The sequence below is a fragment of the Cebus imitator genome, unplaced genomic scaffold, assembly GCF_001604975.1.
Source record: "Cebus imitator isolate Cc_AM_T3 unplaced genomic scaffold, Cebus_imitator-1.0 Scaffold33, whole genome shotgun sequence".
Lineage (NCBI taxonomy): Eukaryota > Metazoa > Chordata > Mammalia > Primates > Cebidae > Cebus > Cebus imitator.
Genome location: NW_016107348.1, coordinates 5394080 through 5412329, shown reverse-complemented (window position 1 = coordinate 5412329; position 18250 = coordinate 5394080). Strand labels below are relative to the sequence as shown.

The 18250-nt window shown below is 37.4% G+C and overlaps 1 protein-coding gene across 1 annotated transcript in view; it reads right to left on the bottom strand.

The window, feature by feature from the left end:
• CUNH1orf21 (chromosome unknown C1orf21 homolog) overlaps positions 1-18250 on the bottom strand; it is a 229096-nt gene that overhangs the window by 90183 nt on the left and 120663 nt on the right. The window contains exon 3 of the mRNA XM_017524512.2: positions 16917-17011. Coding sequence (XP_017380001.1) covers positions 16917-17011 — 95 coding nt within the window. The remainder of the gene's footprint in view (positions 1-16916; positions 17012-18250) is intronic.

Below are 18250 nucleotides of genomic sequence, written 5' to 3'. Positions count from 1 at the left end.
ATGCAACTCCAAGTTAAGTGTACTCATAAATACATATGTACATAGAGAATCTATATATGTTTCAAAATATCTTGACAGCCAAGAGGCTTGATTGTTCTTCTCCTCTCTCTCTGTCTCTATGTTCTTATCACATATGGACACCTATCAAACTTCTTATCACATAAAGCTGAAGTTGTCTATTTGCTCAAGTATCTCCCCTACCAGACATAAAATCCTGTATCTTTCTTTTCACATTTGTATCCAAAACATGTAGCGCAGGGTCTGGTGCAAAGTAAACACTCAAGAAATGTTTATTAACCGAATAATAAAAATTAGAGGAGAAAGAAAGCAGGAAAGAGAGTAGGAACTAAATTAGGTAGCAATCTGTTTTAAAGAATAATCAAAATATGCGAAAATAAAATGGCCTTGAGGTATCATATCAGCAAGAATTAAAAAAAAACAAAATTCTCATTGCTAGTGCAGGTATCAGTTCTGCCTCTTATCTCAGTGTTGAAATTGGCAGTCTCCATATATTGCTGGTGGAAGGCACCAGGCAATATATGTCCAAAACAATAAAACTATTCATAATCATTAATCGAATGATCCCATTCCTGGAAACTTATCTAAGGAAATAAATCAACAGAAAAGAATGGCCGTATTTAGGGATATGCTTACACAATTATTATGTAATATATAATAATGAAAAAACAGGAAATAGATGAATACCCAATAGCAGGATAAAAGCTAAGGAAAATCAATTTAAAGTACTTCTACACATCCACTAAAATTTAACACAATGACTATAAAGGAAAAGAGAAAATGATACAATGATCACCTTGGGAGGCCGAGGCAGATAGATCACCTGAGGTCAGGAGTTGTACCAGCCTGGCCAACAGGGTGAAACCCTGTCTCTACTAAAAATACAAAAATTAGCAGGGTGTGGTGGTGGGCGCCTGTAATCTCAACACCTCAGGAGGTTGAGGCAGGAGAATTGCTGGAACCCAGGAAGTGAAGGTTGCAGTGAGCTGAGATTGCACCATTGCACTCCAGCCCAGGCCGACAACAGCAAGACTCTGTCTCAAAAAAAAAGAAAATGACATAATGCTAAGAAAAAAAGTAGAATGGAAATTTATGCAGTTCTGTAAAAACTATTACTTGTACCTGGGCAAAGATGGAAAGTATCTCATAAAAATTCACAAAAATGAAAAATGTGTTGTAATGATAGGAATAGGTATGTCTTTTAAAATCATATTTTAAGGTGCAGCTGCTATAACATGAAATGAGACAGAGGCTGAATACTATTAGTAGAAAGCTCAGTTGATAAAATGCCTTCAAAAAAGGGAGGTAAGACATGGGATACTATGTGTTCAAGGCTAATTTTAATTGTACTGGCTACTGGGGTTACTGAGATGTGCCAAACATTTAGATGATTAGCAGGTTCTTGAGACAAGAGGGTCACCTAGAGATACACACAGTTTTTCCTCATTAATGAGTGATGACAATTTGTAGTCAGATACGCATTTTCACTCTTTCTCTAAGTTCACTTTACTTATTCTTTCTCAAATTCCAATAACATGAACTAATTTAAACTTGAAAATTAGAAGTTAAGACCAGGGATCTTCTATTTTAAACACAATGATCCAACATTAATCACCATATTAGGAAACTTTTTAGGAGAATGAAAATTATTAATATTTATAAGATATTTCAATTTGTAGCATGCTGTACTATACCAGTACTGGACTTGAAAGACCTCGTTGTCTTTTAAAGATGGCACTCCTTGAATTTTGTGCAAAAATTAAATTAACAAGTTAAAGAATTTCATTACTGGCCTACTTATGTTGAATCTTTTGGTACTCTTCGATGATTGGGAAATTACTGAAGGCTCTAACTTCATCAGGGATTTCTGTTCCCTTTAAAAACAGAATAGAACCTTTTGAGAAAGGAAGAATGTTTCCTACTTCTTGGCAAATGCACAAAAAGATTCATTTGGTGGATATTTTCTTTCTCTTTATCCTCAGATCAGTTCTGTGCTATTTCTCAATGAACAGGCTGCACTTAAGTGTTATGTTCCAAGGTTCATGCTTTTATTTTTACCCAGAAAACAGAGTAGGTTTCTGCAAAATTATTAGACATATTTGGAGTTAGTTGACCACAAGGTTGTCAAACAATTCTCATTTTTTAAAGCAATAGCCAAAACACAACTTAGTCTCTGACCAGCTTTAGAAAGCTGACAACCTGATTTATGTTTGTATTACCTGCCAAGTTCTACCCAAGCTGAGAGAGAATTCAGCACTAATGATCCCAAACAAAAGAATAAAATGCTGGGGATGGAAATATGCTTCAAAAATATCTGTAGGTTTAGTATAAAAGAAATTGTTCTAAAAATATTTTCTATGGGATGTCAGAAGGCTGGCAAAGAATTAGTCCAATATCCTCAGCTTCTGAATCTATTGTTCATTTTTTTTGGGGGGGTGTTTTTAACAGTGACCTTAAGGCAAGGCAAGATATTAAATCATGAAGAAAAATTCACTAATGTTTAAAGTCCTGTATTTACTAACGAGGAGAAGGCAAATACATTTCAGAAAACTTTCCACAATAAGGCAAGAATAATCAGCACACTCCATTCCTTGGACAATATGGTTAACTCAACATTTTCTGTCATTGACTCTAACAATAAAATTTTAAAATGACTGCCACTTTCCTAAATAATAGGAATAGTTTCACAACAGTACTTCTACTGTATCCTTTAAAGAACCAAAAAGCCAAAGTAAGTAAGAGAGAGAGAGTACTCAGCTCAAAGTCAGTGTTTTCAGAATTCTTACCTCCACAGTAAAAATTAGTACAGTGCTTATGCACGGTTGCCTTTGGTTTTAGTCTCACAGTCTTTGCTGATTTCCAAAGTTACTTAGGTTAGCATCTTTCCCTTAGTCTCCTTCGGTAAGGTTATTTCACGTATTTGTAATACTGTTAGATTCTTTTGTCACTGCATTCTATACTGAGATCCCCTGGCTTTCATTTTTGTGTTTTTAACTTATGTACACTAAATTTCACTGTCATTGCTATAAAGCTGTATGAATTTTGACAAATGTATAATAGCATGTATCTACCATTACAGTAGCATACAGAATAGTTTCATCATCCTAAACAAACAAACAAAAATCCCCGTGCTTCACCTACGCAACCTTGTTCTTTGTACAAACCTCTGGAAATCACTGATCTGTTTATCATCTCTACAGGTTTGCCTATTTCAGAATATCATGCAAGTAGAATCATACAGTGTATTCTTCAGACTGGCTTTTCCCACTTAGCAATATGCACTTATCCATGCTTTTTCATGGCTTGGTAGTTCATTCCTTCTTATTACCAACTAATATTCCACGGTCCGGATGTACTACAGTTTGTCCACTCATCTACTGAAGGACATCTGGTGCTTCCAGTTTCTGGTGATTGTGAATGAAGCTGTTATCAACATTCACATAAAGGTTTCTGTATGGTTACAGTTTTTCCAATCAGTTGGGAAAATACCCTAGGAGCAAGATTTCTAGACATATGGTAAGATTATGTTTAGCATTGTAAGAAATTCAGATCGATTTTTGTTTAGAAAAAAATTATATTTCTATTTATATTAGGCATAAAAACATAAATGGTTGTTATGGGGTTATGACTGATTTTATTTTTTATTCACTTCTGTATTTCCCAAGGTATGTTTTAAAGGAATTCAAGCAAGTAGTATGTTTACACACAGAGAAAGGTTAACTTTAAAAGTACAATTAAATAAGAAAATAACAGGAGTAAGCCAAATCCATTAGCCATGTGTGGTTTACCTTGTCTCACTAGATGGTCATCTCCTGGCCAGCAGAAACTGTTTGACTTGAGCTGAAACATTATGGGCAGTAAGGCATCAGTGTGAACCATTAGAACAAGGTTCTCTGTTCTCTTTGTCTGCAGTTGGTATTCCCTGCTGTTCCTTTTGGTTTCGTTGCATCTCAGACTCAGGAGAAGCAAAGGAACCCTGGCTTGTATTTGGAAGACCCTGAGCATGTCAGACCTATGTGCTAATAATGAATTTTCTGCTTTGTTTCTGAGACCACGCACTGCCTTATATTCCAGTTCTACTCACCAGATTCCCGTCTCATTTTATGCACTCAACGGTAAAAATCTGAAAAGACGTATTTGCCTAAAGTTAACTAAGCTCTCAAGTTGTCCAGTTATAAGCAGAGGTTTGCCAGTAAATGAGTCTCTGTAGTACACGATTACACTCGGACAGGAACCAAAAAACTGAGTCATCTCATTACATTTTGGGAAATATTGTTATCATTATCAATTGTTACTTTTCAAAGAAGGAAGAAATTTGGCAACTGTTATCATACAGAACACTGAGTAAATAAATTAATCCTGTTATGAACATGAAGCAGGCACTTAGAATGGCACCTTCATACACCTATTATAATGTTGACAAGCTGAACAATATTCCTCCTCCCTCCAAGGAAGGTGTATGAAATTTTTATGCCTCATTATTTATTTCTATCTCTTGTGGATGACAGGAACAAACTCCACTTTCAGAATTACCAAAAACCTTTTAAAAATAAAAATCATAAGGCTGGTGAGTCCTGTATCCCTGTTAATACTGGGTATTATTTGCTCACAAATGAAGTTGACAGGAAGAGACACTTACTAGAGCCCAGACTCTTGGAAACATGATGGTTGCTATTGATACTCTCACTTCCAGAGCATAAATTATTAATTTTGGGTGAAGCTACCTTACTGAGTTTGCCAACAGATGAGTGAAACTTACATGCTTTGGTTTTTAGTATCACATAAGGGATAAGAGAGAAATCTGAACAACCTACAGAAAGTCACACTACTGTGTTATTGTTCTGGGCACTGTAGTAGCACTGGCCCAGCCTTAGGTGGCCCTCTCAATTGTCACTCATTTCCCTGGACTCAGCTGTCACTCAGTGTCCCAATGGGGCCACTTGAATATAAAAAATGCTCATGTTTTAGTGAGAAAAACAAATCTAGTATCTAAAATGACCAGGGAGATCATACAGGATCAAGCTTTGAAGAGAGCTTTTTTGCACTTTCTACTTAAATATCAGGGTCCTGCTCTTGGAGAAGAGGCCAGAAATCTAAAGTATTGTTTATGTTTGCTGTATTTCCAAAAGTTAAACAGGAAAGTTTCAGGGGATAAACTCGATGCTATCCTTTACTGGGTAGGAGGAGGTCAAGAGTAATTATGTTCAACCACTTTTAGAAAGCACCCTGTATCTAAGGAAAGCATGTTTAAAAGCAATCACATTTTACAACAATGCTGGGAAAAGGGAAGTCATTATCAACAACCCAATCTTTAAATTAGACCAGCAGAGGTCTGTTCCATTTATTCTATAATTACAAATACTGCAAACTGGCTAAACAATGTGACTATTGGTAAACCAGAAATTAATGTGCTGACCAAAAAAAAAAATCCAACTAGCCAAATAAACACTTCCTAAAGCATTCCATCAGCCTCCCAAACTGCTTCGTTATTCATGCCACGTCTCTCTTCCAGGCTCAACACTATTCCTCCTGCTTGAAATCCCTTTCCCAATTTCATCTGCCAATGAAAACCTGGTCTTATTCGAGGCTCTGGTTTCATTCGAGGGCCTCCATCAGAGACTCAGTGTGTGTATCTGTCTCCTCTTGAGTTTCCTAAGAGTTGCAACTGTGTGTTGTCAATCCTTACACACCTTCAGTGCCTGTACTATGCCTAAATTAGGGTGAGAACAGAGTACACCGAAATAGAAATTGATTCAAGAGATATGTTGTACTGGAACACTAACACTGTGTTCACCTGAATATAGTCAGCTCAGCGTTGAGCATGTAAAAGAGAAAAAAACATTTAAAACAGGATTGCAGTCATGTAGTTGCTTCAAAAACCACCTGAGTCATTGATTTCCGTGTATGTTGAGATACACTTTAGTATCATCCTTTCTTCATAGGAGACTGAAGTGTGATATGAAGATATAACTCTTTCTTCACGGGAAGTAGGCATTAACTCTTACCTACACCCACAAGCATGTTGTGCCTTAACTTTGTTTCCACTATAAAACAGCAATGAACGGAAATGAAGCCAGGTGTCTTTTTAAGCAGCAATAACAACAATCATTATAATTTGTTGGGCTTTATGTTTACAAAGCAGTTTTATGTGCAATATTTTATTCTCCCAGTATTCTGTTCCTGAATCGGAAACTTTGCTTCTGCTCAATACTTAAAACTTGGAAGGCTGATTTAACAAATCTCTCATCCTTAGAGAATTAAACTCTACTCCAGCTCTACTCTAAATCAAATTACCACAGTGCCAGAATAATCTCTAAGACCTTGAATGTGCTTGGCTCAAGTAACACAAAAATGCTAGTTGGATATAGGAAGTCTTCCAAGATCGATGAAGTGGTAGCATTCTTCTCTCTTATACCTTCTACCCCACAACGAACAGAAGAGAATGATGCTGTCAAAACCCTTTCCTCGCTCCTGTGAGTAAAGTTATTTCCTTAGGAAGCCAAAATGTTCAGGTAGATGATGTCTGGGACCCTGACACTATTCCTCTAACTATCTGTCAGAAGTTCAGGCTGATGTCACCATCACATCAGGCATGAGAGAATAAGTAAAGAGACTACTGAGTTAGAACCATGAGATCTTTGGGGTGAATCTGATGCTTTAAAATGCTATTTATTAAGCTGTCTCGGAAAGGGTATATTTTATCTAAATCAGATACCTAGAATCACTATCTTCACTTTAGTGTGGGGAACACCTCAGTCCTCTAGACTCTAGAAGTCCCCCAAAACTATGAAGTACCTCCCTCAAGTCCAGAACTCTCTCTTGTAATCCAACCTAGCCCCACCCTGTGCTCAAATCTCATCTGTCCCTAGAAGGAGAGCAGTGAGAAGGGTAGTAGTACTTTATACAGCTTGACACTTTTTCTATTAACACCAGTTTCACTCTTGTTGGTTTCTTTTACTTTATTCTCAAGTGATAGGAATGTACAAGTGGCTTGGGAAACTGGGGCTATTCAAAGTCGTGGTCTTTTGTATTATTTGGTCTCCAAAAATAATTACTTGACCTTGCATTTAAGAGTGAGAACGCAAAGGTAAATAGTCATTTCTAAGATCGTCAAGAACAATCTTTAAACAGAAAAGTCAGTTTGCTATTTTATTAGCTGCTATACAGAGTCATAGGAAAAGTAAACATAGTGCTTATTAAAGAGTTCAAATGGACTTGTAGAGGGTTCCTAAATATGAGAACATCTATACAAGAACGTATATTACTATAACAGACATTTTGTTAGTGATTTTAAGTTTATAACATTCATTCACAAGACTTTTATTCCTCACAAGTGATCATCTAATAGAGTAGTATGATGACTGTGATCTTGAGCTCTTGGCTTTCCTACTGACCTGATGTTATTGAATGGAATTGCAGAATATCCTCTGGTTTATGTTTCAGGCGGTCAATCAATCAAATGCTTTGGAGAACACAAGCTCCCTTACAGGGGACTGCTTCAACACAGCTTATTCTGTGGATCAGGGTCACTTCCCAGTTTTCACCAACTGGATGCCACTGCTCCAAAGAGAGCTCACATGAGCTTCTGAAGCAGTTAATCTGATCAGGGATGCCTCCTAATTTCCAAGTCTTCATTTCTGCAACTGGATGTTTGTCTCTGTGTCCCCACCCAAATCTCGCTTTGAATTGTACTCCCATAACTCCCATGTGTTATGGGAGGGACCTGGTGGGAGATAACTGAATTGTGGGGGCAGTTTCCTCCATACTGTTCTCATGGTAATGAATAAGTCTCACGAGATCTAATGGTTTCATCAGGGGTTTCTGCTTTCGCCTCTTCCTCACTCTGTCTTTGCCTGCTGCCATCCATGTAAGATGGGACTTGCTCCTCCCTGCCTTCTGCTGTGATTGTGAGGCTTCCCCAGCCATGTGGAGCTGTAAGTCCAATAAAACCTCTGTCTTATGTAAATTGTCCAGTCTTAGGTATGTCTTTGTCAGCAGCATGAAAACGGACTAATCCAGTAAAGACGTCCTGGATGTTTATTGGACATTTAATGGACTGGAGATAAGTAAGGAAGCTCTCATAAACTCCATAGGCAGGAGGGGGATGTAGTCATGCCTGAAACTTGATTCCACTCTCCTTTTCTCCTAAAGCACATTAAAACATTCTGTTCGTTTGTTTTAATTTTGTCATAGAATTGTTCTCAGAAATTGATGACTGTGGAAGTGTGTTTCAAAGTAGTCCTCAACTCTATAGATAAGACTGAAATCAAAAGCTCAACCAACCATGTTATATGTCATCAAAGAGAAAAGAATCTTTTCATTTATTCAAAGAGACCTGAAAACAGTGAATCAAAAACCAGTGTAGGCTGGGTGTGGTGACTCACACCTGTAATCCCAGTACTTTGGGAAACCAAGGCAGGTGGATCACTTGAGGCTAGGAGTTCAAGACCAGCCTGGCCAACATAGTGAAACCCCCATCTCTACTAAAAATGCAAAAATTAGCCAGGCGTGGTGGTGCATGCCTGAAATCCCAGCTTCTTGGGGGGCTGAGGCACGAGAATTGTTGAACCCAGGAGATAGAAACTGTAGTGAGCCAAGATTGCAGCACTGCACTCCAGCCTTGGGCAACAAAGTGAGACTCATTCTTAAAAACAACAACAAAACCAAACAAAACCCCCAAACTATTGCAATATGTGTAAAGCTAGGAAATACAAACAAAGAAAAAACACACAAAAAATCCACCATCAAATGGCTTAATATTCTTAAGGGAATATGACTTGAGAATTGCAAATGTTAAAGAAATAATTTTCCTTAATTAATGTCCTTAATATTTTCCTTAAATGATGTTTGATTGTATAGTACAAAGGAACACTTAAAAATTAAAATGGGAATGTCCTTTATCTGTCAAAATGCTTACTTTAGAGAGGCCAAGGAATCAGAATACTGCCAAGTCTAGGGTAATGTACTTTTAAATCATTTAAATGCAAAACTGGTAATCTATGTAAAGCAAAGCCCAGTGATTCTCAAGTCAAACTGTGTTCTAACAGTCCTAATCTGTTAGACTTCAGAGAATGACTAAAAACTGACGATATGTAAGATAAGGAGAAATGTCATAATTTTACTTGTGGATTCCCATGTAGTCAATACTGGACTTTTATTATTGTTATCTCCTTTTTTAAAAATCAATTTTAAATCACACAGATACTATACTCATATTTTCTTGAAAAAATTAAAAACAAAGGATAAAAATCCTCTTTAACCACCACATGCAATTTTTCTAATCCGTTCCCACCTGACCCAACTCCACTAATAAAAGTAACATGAAGATAGCCAACAATGGCATTTTCTATGCCAGGAAGTCTTCAAGGAGGTTATAGGTATATCTTATTTAATTTTCATAACTTCCCAATAAAGTGGCTCCAACCATTCTCCCCGTTTTGCAGAGCAGGAAACTGAGCCTTCACATTCTTAGGTTCCCCATTAACTCAGGTATCCACTGTTAGTAATTTTGGGTATACCCACTCAGTTTTTAATCTATGAATACCTAAACATATATGGGTACCCACAGAAAATACAGTGTTGCTGTTTTATTTTAATAAAACCTTAAATGGCATCATGCTATATACATCCACTCTACAATTTTCATGATTTTTCCACGACAGTTCATGTAATTCTAACTCATTCTTCTTAATTGCTGCCTTGTATAGCATAGCTGTACCATTCTCATATTGACAAGCAGGAAGGTTATTTTCAGATTTTCACTAATATAAACAATGCTGCAGTGAACAAGTCTTGTGCAAGCTTCCTCATGCAGATGAGTAGCTGCTTGGGTGGACAGTAAGATCTGGAAGGGCTAGGTTATGGGCATGCATATTTAAACTTCAACAGATGCTGCTAAACTAGGGTTCAAAATGGTTACCATTAGTATTGAAATGCCTATTTTCCTATAATCATGCCAAAATCTGCTATTATCAAACTTCAAAATTTTGCCAATCCATTGGGTGAAAATGAGATCATGTTATCATCTGCATTTCCCTGATTACACTAAAAGTGCTATTAGGCAACACCATCCAAACTGGTAATTAAACAATCCAGTGAGTTAAATCAGGGGGACATAAACATGTACATATATATTAAACATAGGATTTTATTTTAAATTAAATGAATGTGTATTTCCTCTTTTTAGAGACAGGGTCTGGCTTTGTCACTCAGGCTGGGGAACACTGGCACGATCAGAGCTCAGTGTAGCCTTGAACTCCTGGGCTCAAGCGATCCTCCTGCCTCAGCCTCAAATCCTCCTGCCTCAGTCTGCTGAGTAGCTGCAACTATTGGCATGCACCACCAGGCACAGCTAATTCTATTTTTACTTTCATTTTTGTAGAGATAGAGTCTTTCTATGTTGCCCAGGCTGGCCTCAAAGTCCTTGCCTCAAGTGATTCTCCCACTTTGGAAAGTGCTGGAATTATAGGCATGAGCCACTGCACCCAGCGCATTCCCATTTTTTGGTGTAGGAATAAAGGCTTCTCCTTTAAGTAAGGAACCACTGACCAGGGCTACACATTCACCTTCTGCATAAACCATATCCTTAATGCTCATCTAGGATTCCCTGTTTTGATTTCTTATGTGAAGTGGGAATGTAAGGACCTTGTGAAATAATGTGAGCATGAATTTAATTTAACATCAAGCTTTTAGTAATTCACCTTCATCAAGACTTTCCAAAGCATTCAATTTAATTTTCACTGAAACAGCTCTTTACATACTTGTGTTTCATTGGCTTACATATTATTTAACTAAATTACATAATTACAATGACATTCAACTAGTATGAACCAGTTTGGGAACCAGCACACCAGCTCTTGGAAAATACACAATTCACTGTGGGAGTAAATGCACAGAGGTATTCTAGTGAATAGCCCACCAGCCATCCAGGCAAACATGCTTTGGCTGCAGCCAGTGTCTTTCAGAGAGAGAGATTTGCAGACTTGATTAAGAGAGTATCCACTGTTCTAGTGATATGGAACATATTTTCATACGCTTAACATCCAATATCCTCTACTGTAAACCATCTGTTCATTTATCTATTTTTCTAACAGATTATCTTTTTCTCAATTATTTACATGTTCTTTCTAAATCCCAGACATTAATCCTTTGCCTTTTATTTATCATAAAAATTTCCTCCCAGGATTTTGCCTATCTATAGAATAACTACTTTTTGTAGTTATTCCGCTTTACAAAAGTATATAATTTCAATGTAATGAAAGAAAGCTTTTTCTTCACAGCTTTTGCTTTCCCTCCCTTTGCTTAGGTTCTAAACATATTCTCACATATTTTCCTCTAAAACTTTGATACAGCAATCCCTAATCGTTTTGACACCAGGAACCGGTTTCATGGAAGATAATTTTTTTATGGACCAGGATAAAGAGGCAAGGCAGGAGGTGGCGGGGCTTCAGCATGAAACTGTTCCACCCAGATCATCAGGCATTAGTTTAGATTCTCATATGGAGCACACAACCTAGATCTCTCACATGCACAGTTCACAATAGGGTTTGTTCTCCTATGAGAATCTAATGCGGCTGCTGATCTGACAGGAGGCAGAGCTCAGGTGATAATGTGAGCGATGGGGAACAGATGCAAATATAGATGAAGTTCACCCGTTCACCTGCCTGCTGCTCACCTTCTGCTGTGTGGCCTGGTTCCTAATAGGCCACAGACCAGTACCAGTCCAGAGCCCGGGGGTTGGGGACCCCTGCTTCAATAATTAGTAAGTTTGTGATTCCCCAGGTTCCAGATGAGTAACTTGAAGTCTGAAAATTTTTGATATTTGGCCAAAAGCATAAAGCTAGACATGGTAAAGCTAGGGCCCATATCGATATTTATCTATGTATACTCTAAAGCAAATGCTACTACTTCACACCACCATCCTTAAGATGGAATTAAAGTCTGAGAGAAGCAAAGTGGAAAATATGACATTAAGCAATGATGAAAATTGGGATAATGAACATCTTCATATTGTGAGTACATAAATGACTGACATATAAATGATGCATCAACAGCCTCAGAAAACCAGCATGATCTTCTCCATCGTGCAGCCCTGATGTCAAGGGGCTCAAAAGACTGGAGGTCTGCAGCAATTACTGAGCAACTACTAGGTATTATGAACTGTTAGGTGCTAGATACCAAAAAGATAGTTTTTAGCCTCATGAGCTTAAAGTCCAAAAGAGGAACAGATACTAAGCAAATTATGCACAGTTATGCCTAAACAGTTGCGTTGAGTACTATAAAGAACTCAGATGTAATCAGAATGAATAAAGGAGAATCTTAAAAAATGAAGAGCTACCAATGATGAGGCCTGCTGTGAGCAAGGAGGGCAGTGGCAAGACAGAAACCAAAGCCTCCTGTGGGCACAGACAACCTACGGAGGAGGGCCTTGAAGTGGACCTTGGAGTCTCAAGGGGCTTTCTTTGACCATCATCTCTTCTCTTCCTTTTGGCTGCCCCATTTATACCCGAGTGATACGGTCTGGCTCTGTGTCCCCACCCAAATCTCATCTTGAATTGAAATCCCCACACGTCGGGGAAAGGACCTCATAGGAGGTGATTAAATCACGAGGGCAGTTCCTTCATGCTGTTCTCATGCTAGTTTTCATGAGATCTGATGGTTTTATAAAGGAATTTTCTCCCCTTGGCTATACAGTTCTCTCCCCTGCCACTATGTGAAGAAAGACGTGTTTGTTTTCCCTTCTACCATGATTCTAAGTTTCCTGATGCCCCCCTGGCCATACGGAACTGTGATTCAATTAAATTCTTTCTTTATAAATTACCCAGTCTTGGATATGTCTTTAAAGTGGCATGAAAATGGACTAATGTATCAAGCATTCAGCCATCAACTTGACCCAAATGTATATTTATAGGCCCAACTATGCCTATTCATTCATTCTTCTGTTCATTCAAGCCAACAAAAACATTCTGAACACCTGGCATGTCCCAAAGCAATGCTGCTGAGCTGCACACCATCATTCCCACCTCTTCACTAGAGTTCTCCACATCAATGTTCTACAAATTCCTAAAGCTCTGTTTGCTCAAACCAATCTCTGTTTTCACATCATACTTTGAATTGTGTTCATTTAGGTCACATGCCTTCTATCTGCTTTTAGAAAGTAAGCTCCCAAGGGGATTTATTCTGATGTGCTTTTTGTGTCTCCCAATTAATCTGACTGCCTAAGAATCTAGTAGACACAGGTGAAGTTCTATTACTGCACTTACTACATTGTTGTATGATCCATGTCTTAACTTCTTTTGTGCACTATACTTTGAACTTTTTAAGGATTAACAAGAATAAATAATGAATGAATGGATGGATGGATGGATGGATGGATGGATGGATGCGTACCTTCTATTTTCCTCAAAAACAGTCTTCCCACTGATTTCACCATATCATTGTGGTCACCACTTATTCTCATCATGACCAACCCACCGTCTTTCTAGGGCATCTAAATCTTGACATTACCATTATCTCCTAATTCACTGGTCTTCTTTAATATCTCATGAGCCGTCAAATCTTGTTGCTTCTACTTCTGCAGCCTTACCGAAATCTTTTCTATTCTCCCTGTCAACACTTTGGTTCAGATTTACTGCCTCTTGAAAAAATTATTGTGACTGGTCTCTCATTTTGGCTCCCCAAACCAATCCATATTACACCAGCTGTTGCCACATGAACTTTCCCACACTGTAATTCCATCCTGCCAATCCCTGGTTTATGAACACTCAAAGCCTCCCTTCAATCCACTGCATCAATTTTAGAGCACTCAGCTGGATATCAAGGCTCTGTACATTACCCCAACTACATTTTGATTCTAATCTCCCATTGCTTCCCTACTGACACCTACTCCTATTCTCTGCCATTGCCCAACCAAAATGACTATGTGCATTTTACTAAATATATCTTATGTTTTTCACCAGTTACTTCTGCTTGGGCACATGTCCCCAATTCCATACTTTGAGGCCCATCATAAGTGTCAGCTTTTTCATGAAGTAGATCCTGATACCCCAATAGATGAGTTCTCTACCTCCTTTGAATATCTACAGCTCTTTGTATTTCCTTCTTAAAGTTCAGTCTCACCTTGTTTTACTTACAGTCATTTGGTACTTATCTTGTCCACTGCAACACAAGCACCCTGAGGATCAGTGGTTTCTTTCTTTGTTTCTCTGCAGAGTCTAGTGCAAGTGCTTTGCAAGAGGCAATCAAATATTTGTTGAACTCAACGAAACTATACTGTAAGCTCCTTGAAGACTGACTTTAAGTACCCTGAGTCTCTCAAAACTTAGTGTTCTGTACATAATAGGTACTCAAAACACACTTTGTACATAATTTCATGGTTCCATGGTAAAGTTTTTAAAGATACATCTAACGTTGGCATCAACCTAAAGTATTCGTTTAGAAACCTCTCACCAATTAACATAAAGGAAAAAAGAAAGAAACCTGATTTTAACACTCTTGATTCTTTCCTTTTGTTTTACGTGATGATACCTAACTCTTACAGATGCTTATCATGTGCTAAGCACTGAACTCAAAGTCTTACGACTGTCATCTCATGCAATACTCACAACAGGACTATGAGGCATTGTTTTTTTTCTCATGTGGTGTGTGGGAGGCTTAGAGAAATAAAAATCTTCATCCTACAGTAAGCAAGTGGCAGAGCTGAGACTGGAACCCTTGTCCTCACCATCCTGCCATACTGCCTTGGTTGTGTTTGCTGAGCATGCAACAGTATGAGTTTAAAGAAACTTTTAAAAAACACTTTGACCTACATCTTAATATCATTCTTTGAAATGTAAGAACTTCTTGACACTTAAAGAGTGTTTTTTATTTAAAATAATAATAATAATAATAATAATAATTGTTACATCTATTTCATCCACTTTCCAATGTTAAGCTTCAAGTTTAGGAGGCTATTAATATTTTCTCAAATCGTGTATAGTCAATACTTGATTATGTCCCCCAAAGGATGGAGTAGGTAACAAAGACAAAAAACTACCAGATAACTGAACAGTCACTTAATTTTGGAAAACAGTCTAGGAATTTAGGATTAAAGATAGCCATTTACTTTCCATTCCCCATGCAAATCTTTACACACTTGAAAAATTCTATTGGGAGCCTGGATCCTGGCTGGCTGGCAGAGCAAAGGGGTGAGGCTTGTCACAGATAATCCACAAATAAACCAGAATGACCAGACATTTTTCTCTTTTCAAATCCCTATTCAGTCTGATTCTGACCACAATGCTGAAAAAGAATACACCAAGCACCAAGTAGTTGACAGACTGCAAAACTGAGAGAGAAGGAAAAGGGTTATACTGGTCCTAAATATGATGAAAGCACGCTGAGAAAACTCATAAACTATAAAAGGTGTTGCTTCTTTGGTTCCAGAGACACAAGCATGTGAAGCAGAGACACATGTTGGTAGAATCAAGGAGAAACCACTGCCAGACTATTCACAAGTAGCTCCCTAGCCTCTATAGTAAATATTATTACTAAAATGAGATTTATAACTCAAGCTAGAACTCCATCAAGCAAGGAAAAACTCCATTGTTTAGTAAAATAAAGTAGAAACATGACTACTAATATTTCAATGCTCAGGTCTTCGATTTCTCCATTCAAAGCAAAATAAACACCATGTAGACAGTCTGGTAATATTAACTTTTAGTATTTAGTCATAGCTACTTTCCTGGATTTAAGTATTGATGATAAAATACATTACCACTGTAGACATAATGAATCTCTGTGTCTTAAGTGATACTTTAAAATCCAAATCCCATTTATGAAGCAAAACTTCATTACCTAAATTTTCATTCCTTTAAAATGATCTAAAAATATTCACTTGTTGATATTTCAGTATTTCAAACTTATAGATCATATGTTCAGAAAAGAATTAGGGAAAAGAATCAGCCTCCAATATTCACAAATGTGTCATGGAAAATGACAGCCCTAAATACTCATGTGCACTGCTTATTGTTCTGGCAAATTCCTCTCCTGCAGCAGAAGTCATTAAAAGAAAAACAAAGCACATCATTAAAAAATGAGTTTCAGTCAAGTGAAAGTATTATATGACACTGCAAGCTTCTTAAAAAATACATTTTAACTCAATCATGAAAAAACCAAATATAAGTAATGCAAAATATAATATAAACAACAAAAACAATTTTGCTCCGATACAACTGAGTAAATACATATTCTTAACAATTTGTAACTGCTTTTAAGAAATCATCTATATTATAATTAGCTAATGTTTTTATGGATATGGGATGTTAAATGGAATGTGTATACTGGTTCCTACTCAAAAAAGAGGTTCCTGACTTCCTATTTCAGATCATCACAATTCTCACATAAACTCAAAACCCGTAAGACCTTTAATATTCTGAATATGAAGTACTGACTCTCTGGAGAAAGACTTACCTTGAAGTGAGTTGCTTTTCCTTTAAAAATGACCTTTTATTCCTTTGAAAAGCAACTTTGTCCACATTATATCTCTAGAATAATGAAAAAACCATTCATCCTGATTTGGATAGGAGTAAAAGAGGTACAGAAAAACAAAACTCATACAATCCTCCCCTCACAAACCTCAATCCTACTTCATGATTTTTCCCTTAAATTTAGCTATTTTAAAACACTAATAGTTTTGCTATATTTTCCCTGGAGCATTCTCTATCAAGATTAAAAAGGGCTTATTCGGAGACAAACAGGATACAGGAGTAATGGTGCAGCTTCCAGGCAAGCTATAAATAGCTGCAGCATTTTCAAGAAATCTTGTGCCACTGTGTAAGCTGCAGTTAAAACATGCAGTGCAGATTTTATTACAATGGTGTCACCAAAATTCATTGTTAAGTGAGAAATTCAATTCTTACCAAGTTTTCTTGGTTCCTGGCTGCTATTTTCTGCTCTTCTTCTGCCCCATTTTTCATGTATTTGACCTCTTCCACTGGTTTGATCCTATACTCATCTGAGTACCAAAAAAAGAAAACATATTTTACAAATTTTTCCCCAATAGTAGCAAAGTGTCAATCAGAAAATCCCAACAGCATACTTTGCTAGACCCTTTAGCCTGTGGCCTTCATATGTGGTTCGTTTGGAAGAAGCTTAACCAGGCATCTTTGGATCTTTTTATGAGGCTCTCTTCTCTGTCTGCTGGAAAAAAGCTCAGCACCATGAATGCAGCTAATCAAAGTGTCACTACTGCCTGGTCCTTCCACAGAGAGCAAATATTGCAGAGGAAACAGGATACTCCATCTTTAAAGACTTTTTGAAATGTATGTTACACTAGGATGTATCACAGAATTGTCTGATAAGATTCAAGAGAATATTTTTATTCTTCCCCAAGAGAATATTAGTCCAAAAATGCCAGCAATTTTCACTGATATATTCATTCTTTAATTTCTCTTTGGAAAAAAACAGAGTAAGACTAAAGAGTTATATTGATAAATAGAAACAACTGAAGAATTAAGATTTTTTCTTTCAGTGATCCCTATATTAAATTTTAGCAGTCTGCAATTATTTCACATTGAGTATATATTATATATTTATTTCACACACACACACACACACACACACACACACACACACACTTTAATTCAATCTCTCTGTAAAGTCAAATGCATGAAGAGCTATTATAGCTCATAGATCAAATGGGTAGATATTGCACTTAAGGCTGGGGTGTATAGTGGGACATGGATGGACCCTAGTCTCCTCAACAGCCCCAATTTCATACAGATCCTGATATCAATACACATCAAACAACAAACTCAGGAAAGCTTGCAGCTTAAGTTCTTCAGAATAGTGATCACCACGATGACATTTCCATCAGATTCCTGTCAACAGGAAATGACTGGAACACATGAAAGTCAAAAATAAGTGTGACTCTGAATCCTTCTTCATCCAATTTGTGGGAAAAATCACAGAAATTGTGAAATTAGAAAATATCAACCAACAAACTGACGACTGCCTGGCATAGGTTACGGAGTAACGTCTGACTATAGGGACCACCTGAAAGACAGCTGTCTATCACTAAGAGAGTTTATATTTCAGTTCAGAAAGTCGCAATATATTTTCTTTCTTTTTTATTTTTTTGAGACGGAGTTTCACTCATGTTACCCAGGCTGGAGTGCAATGGCGCGATCTCGGCTCACCGCAACCTCCGCCTCCTGGGTTCAGGCAATTCTCCTGCCTCAGCCTCCTGAGTAGC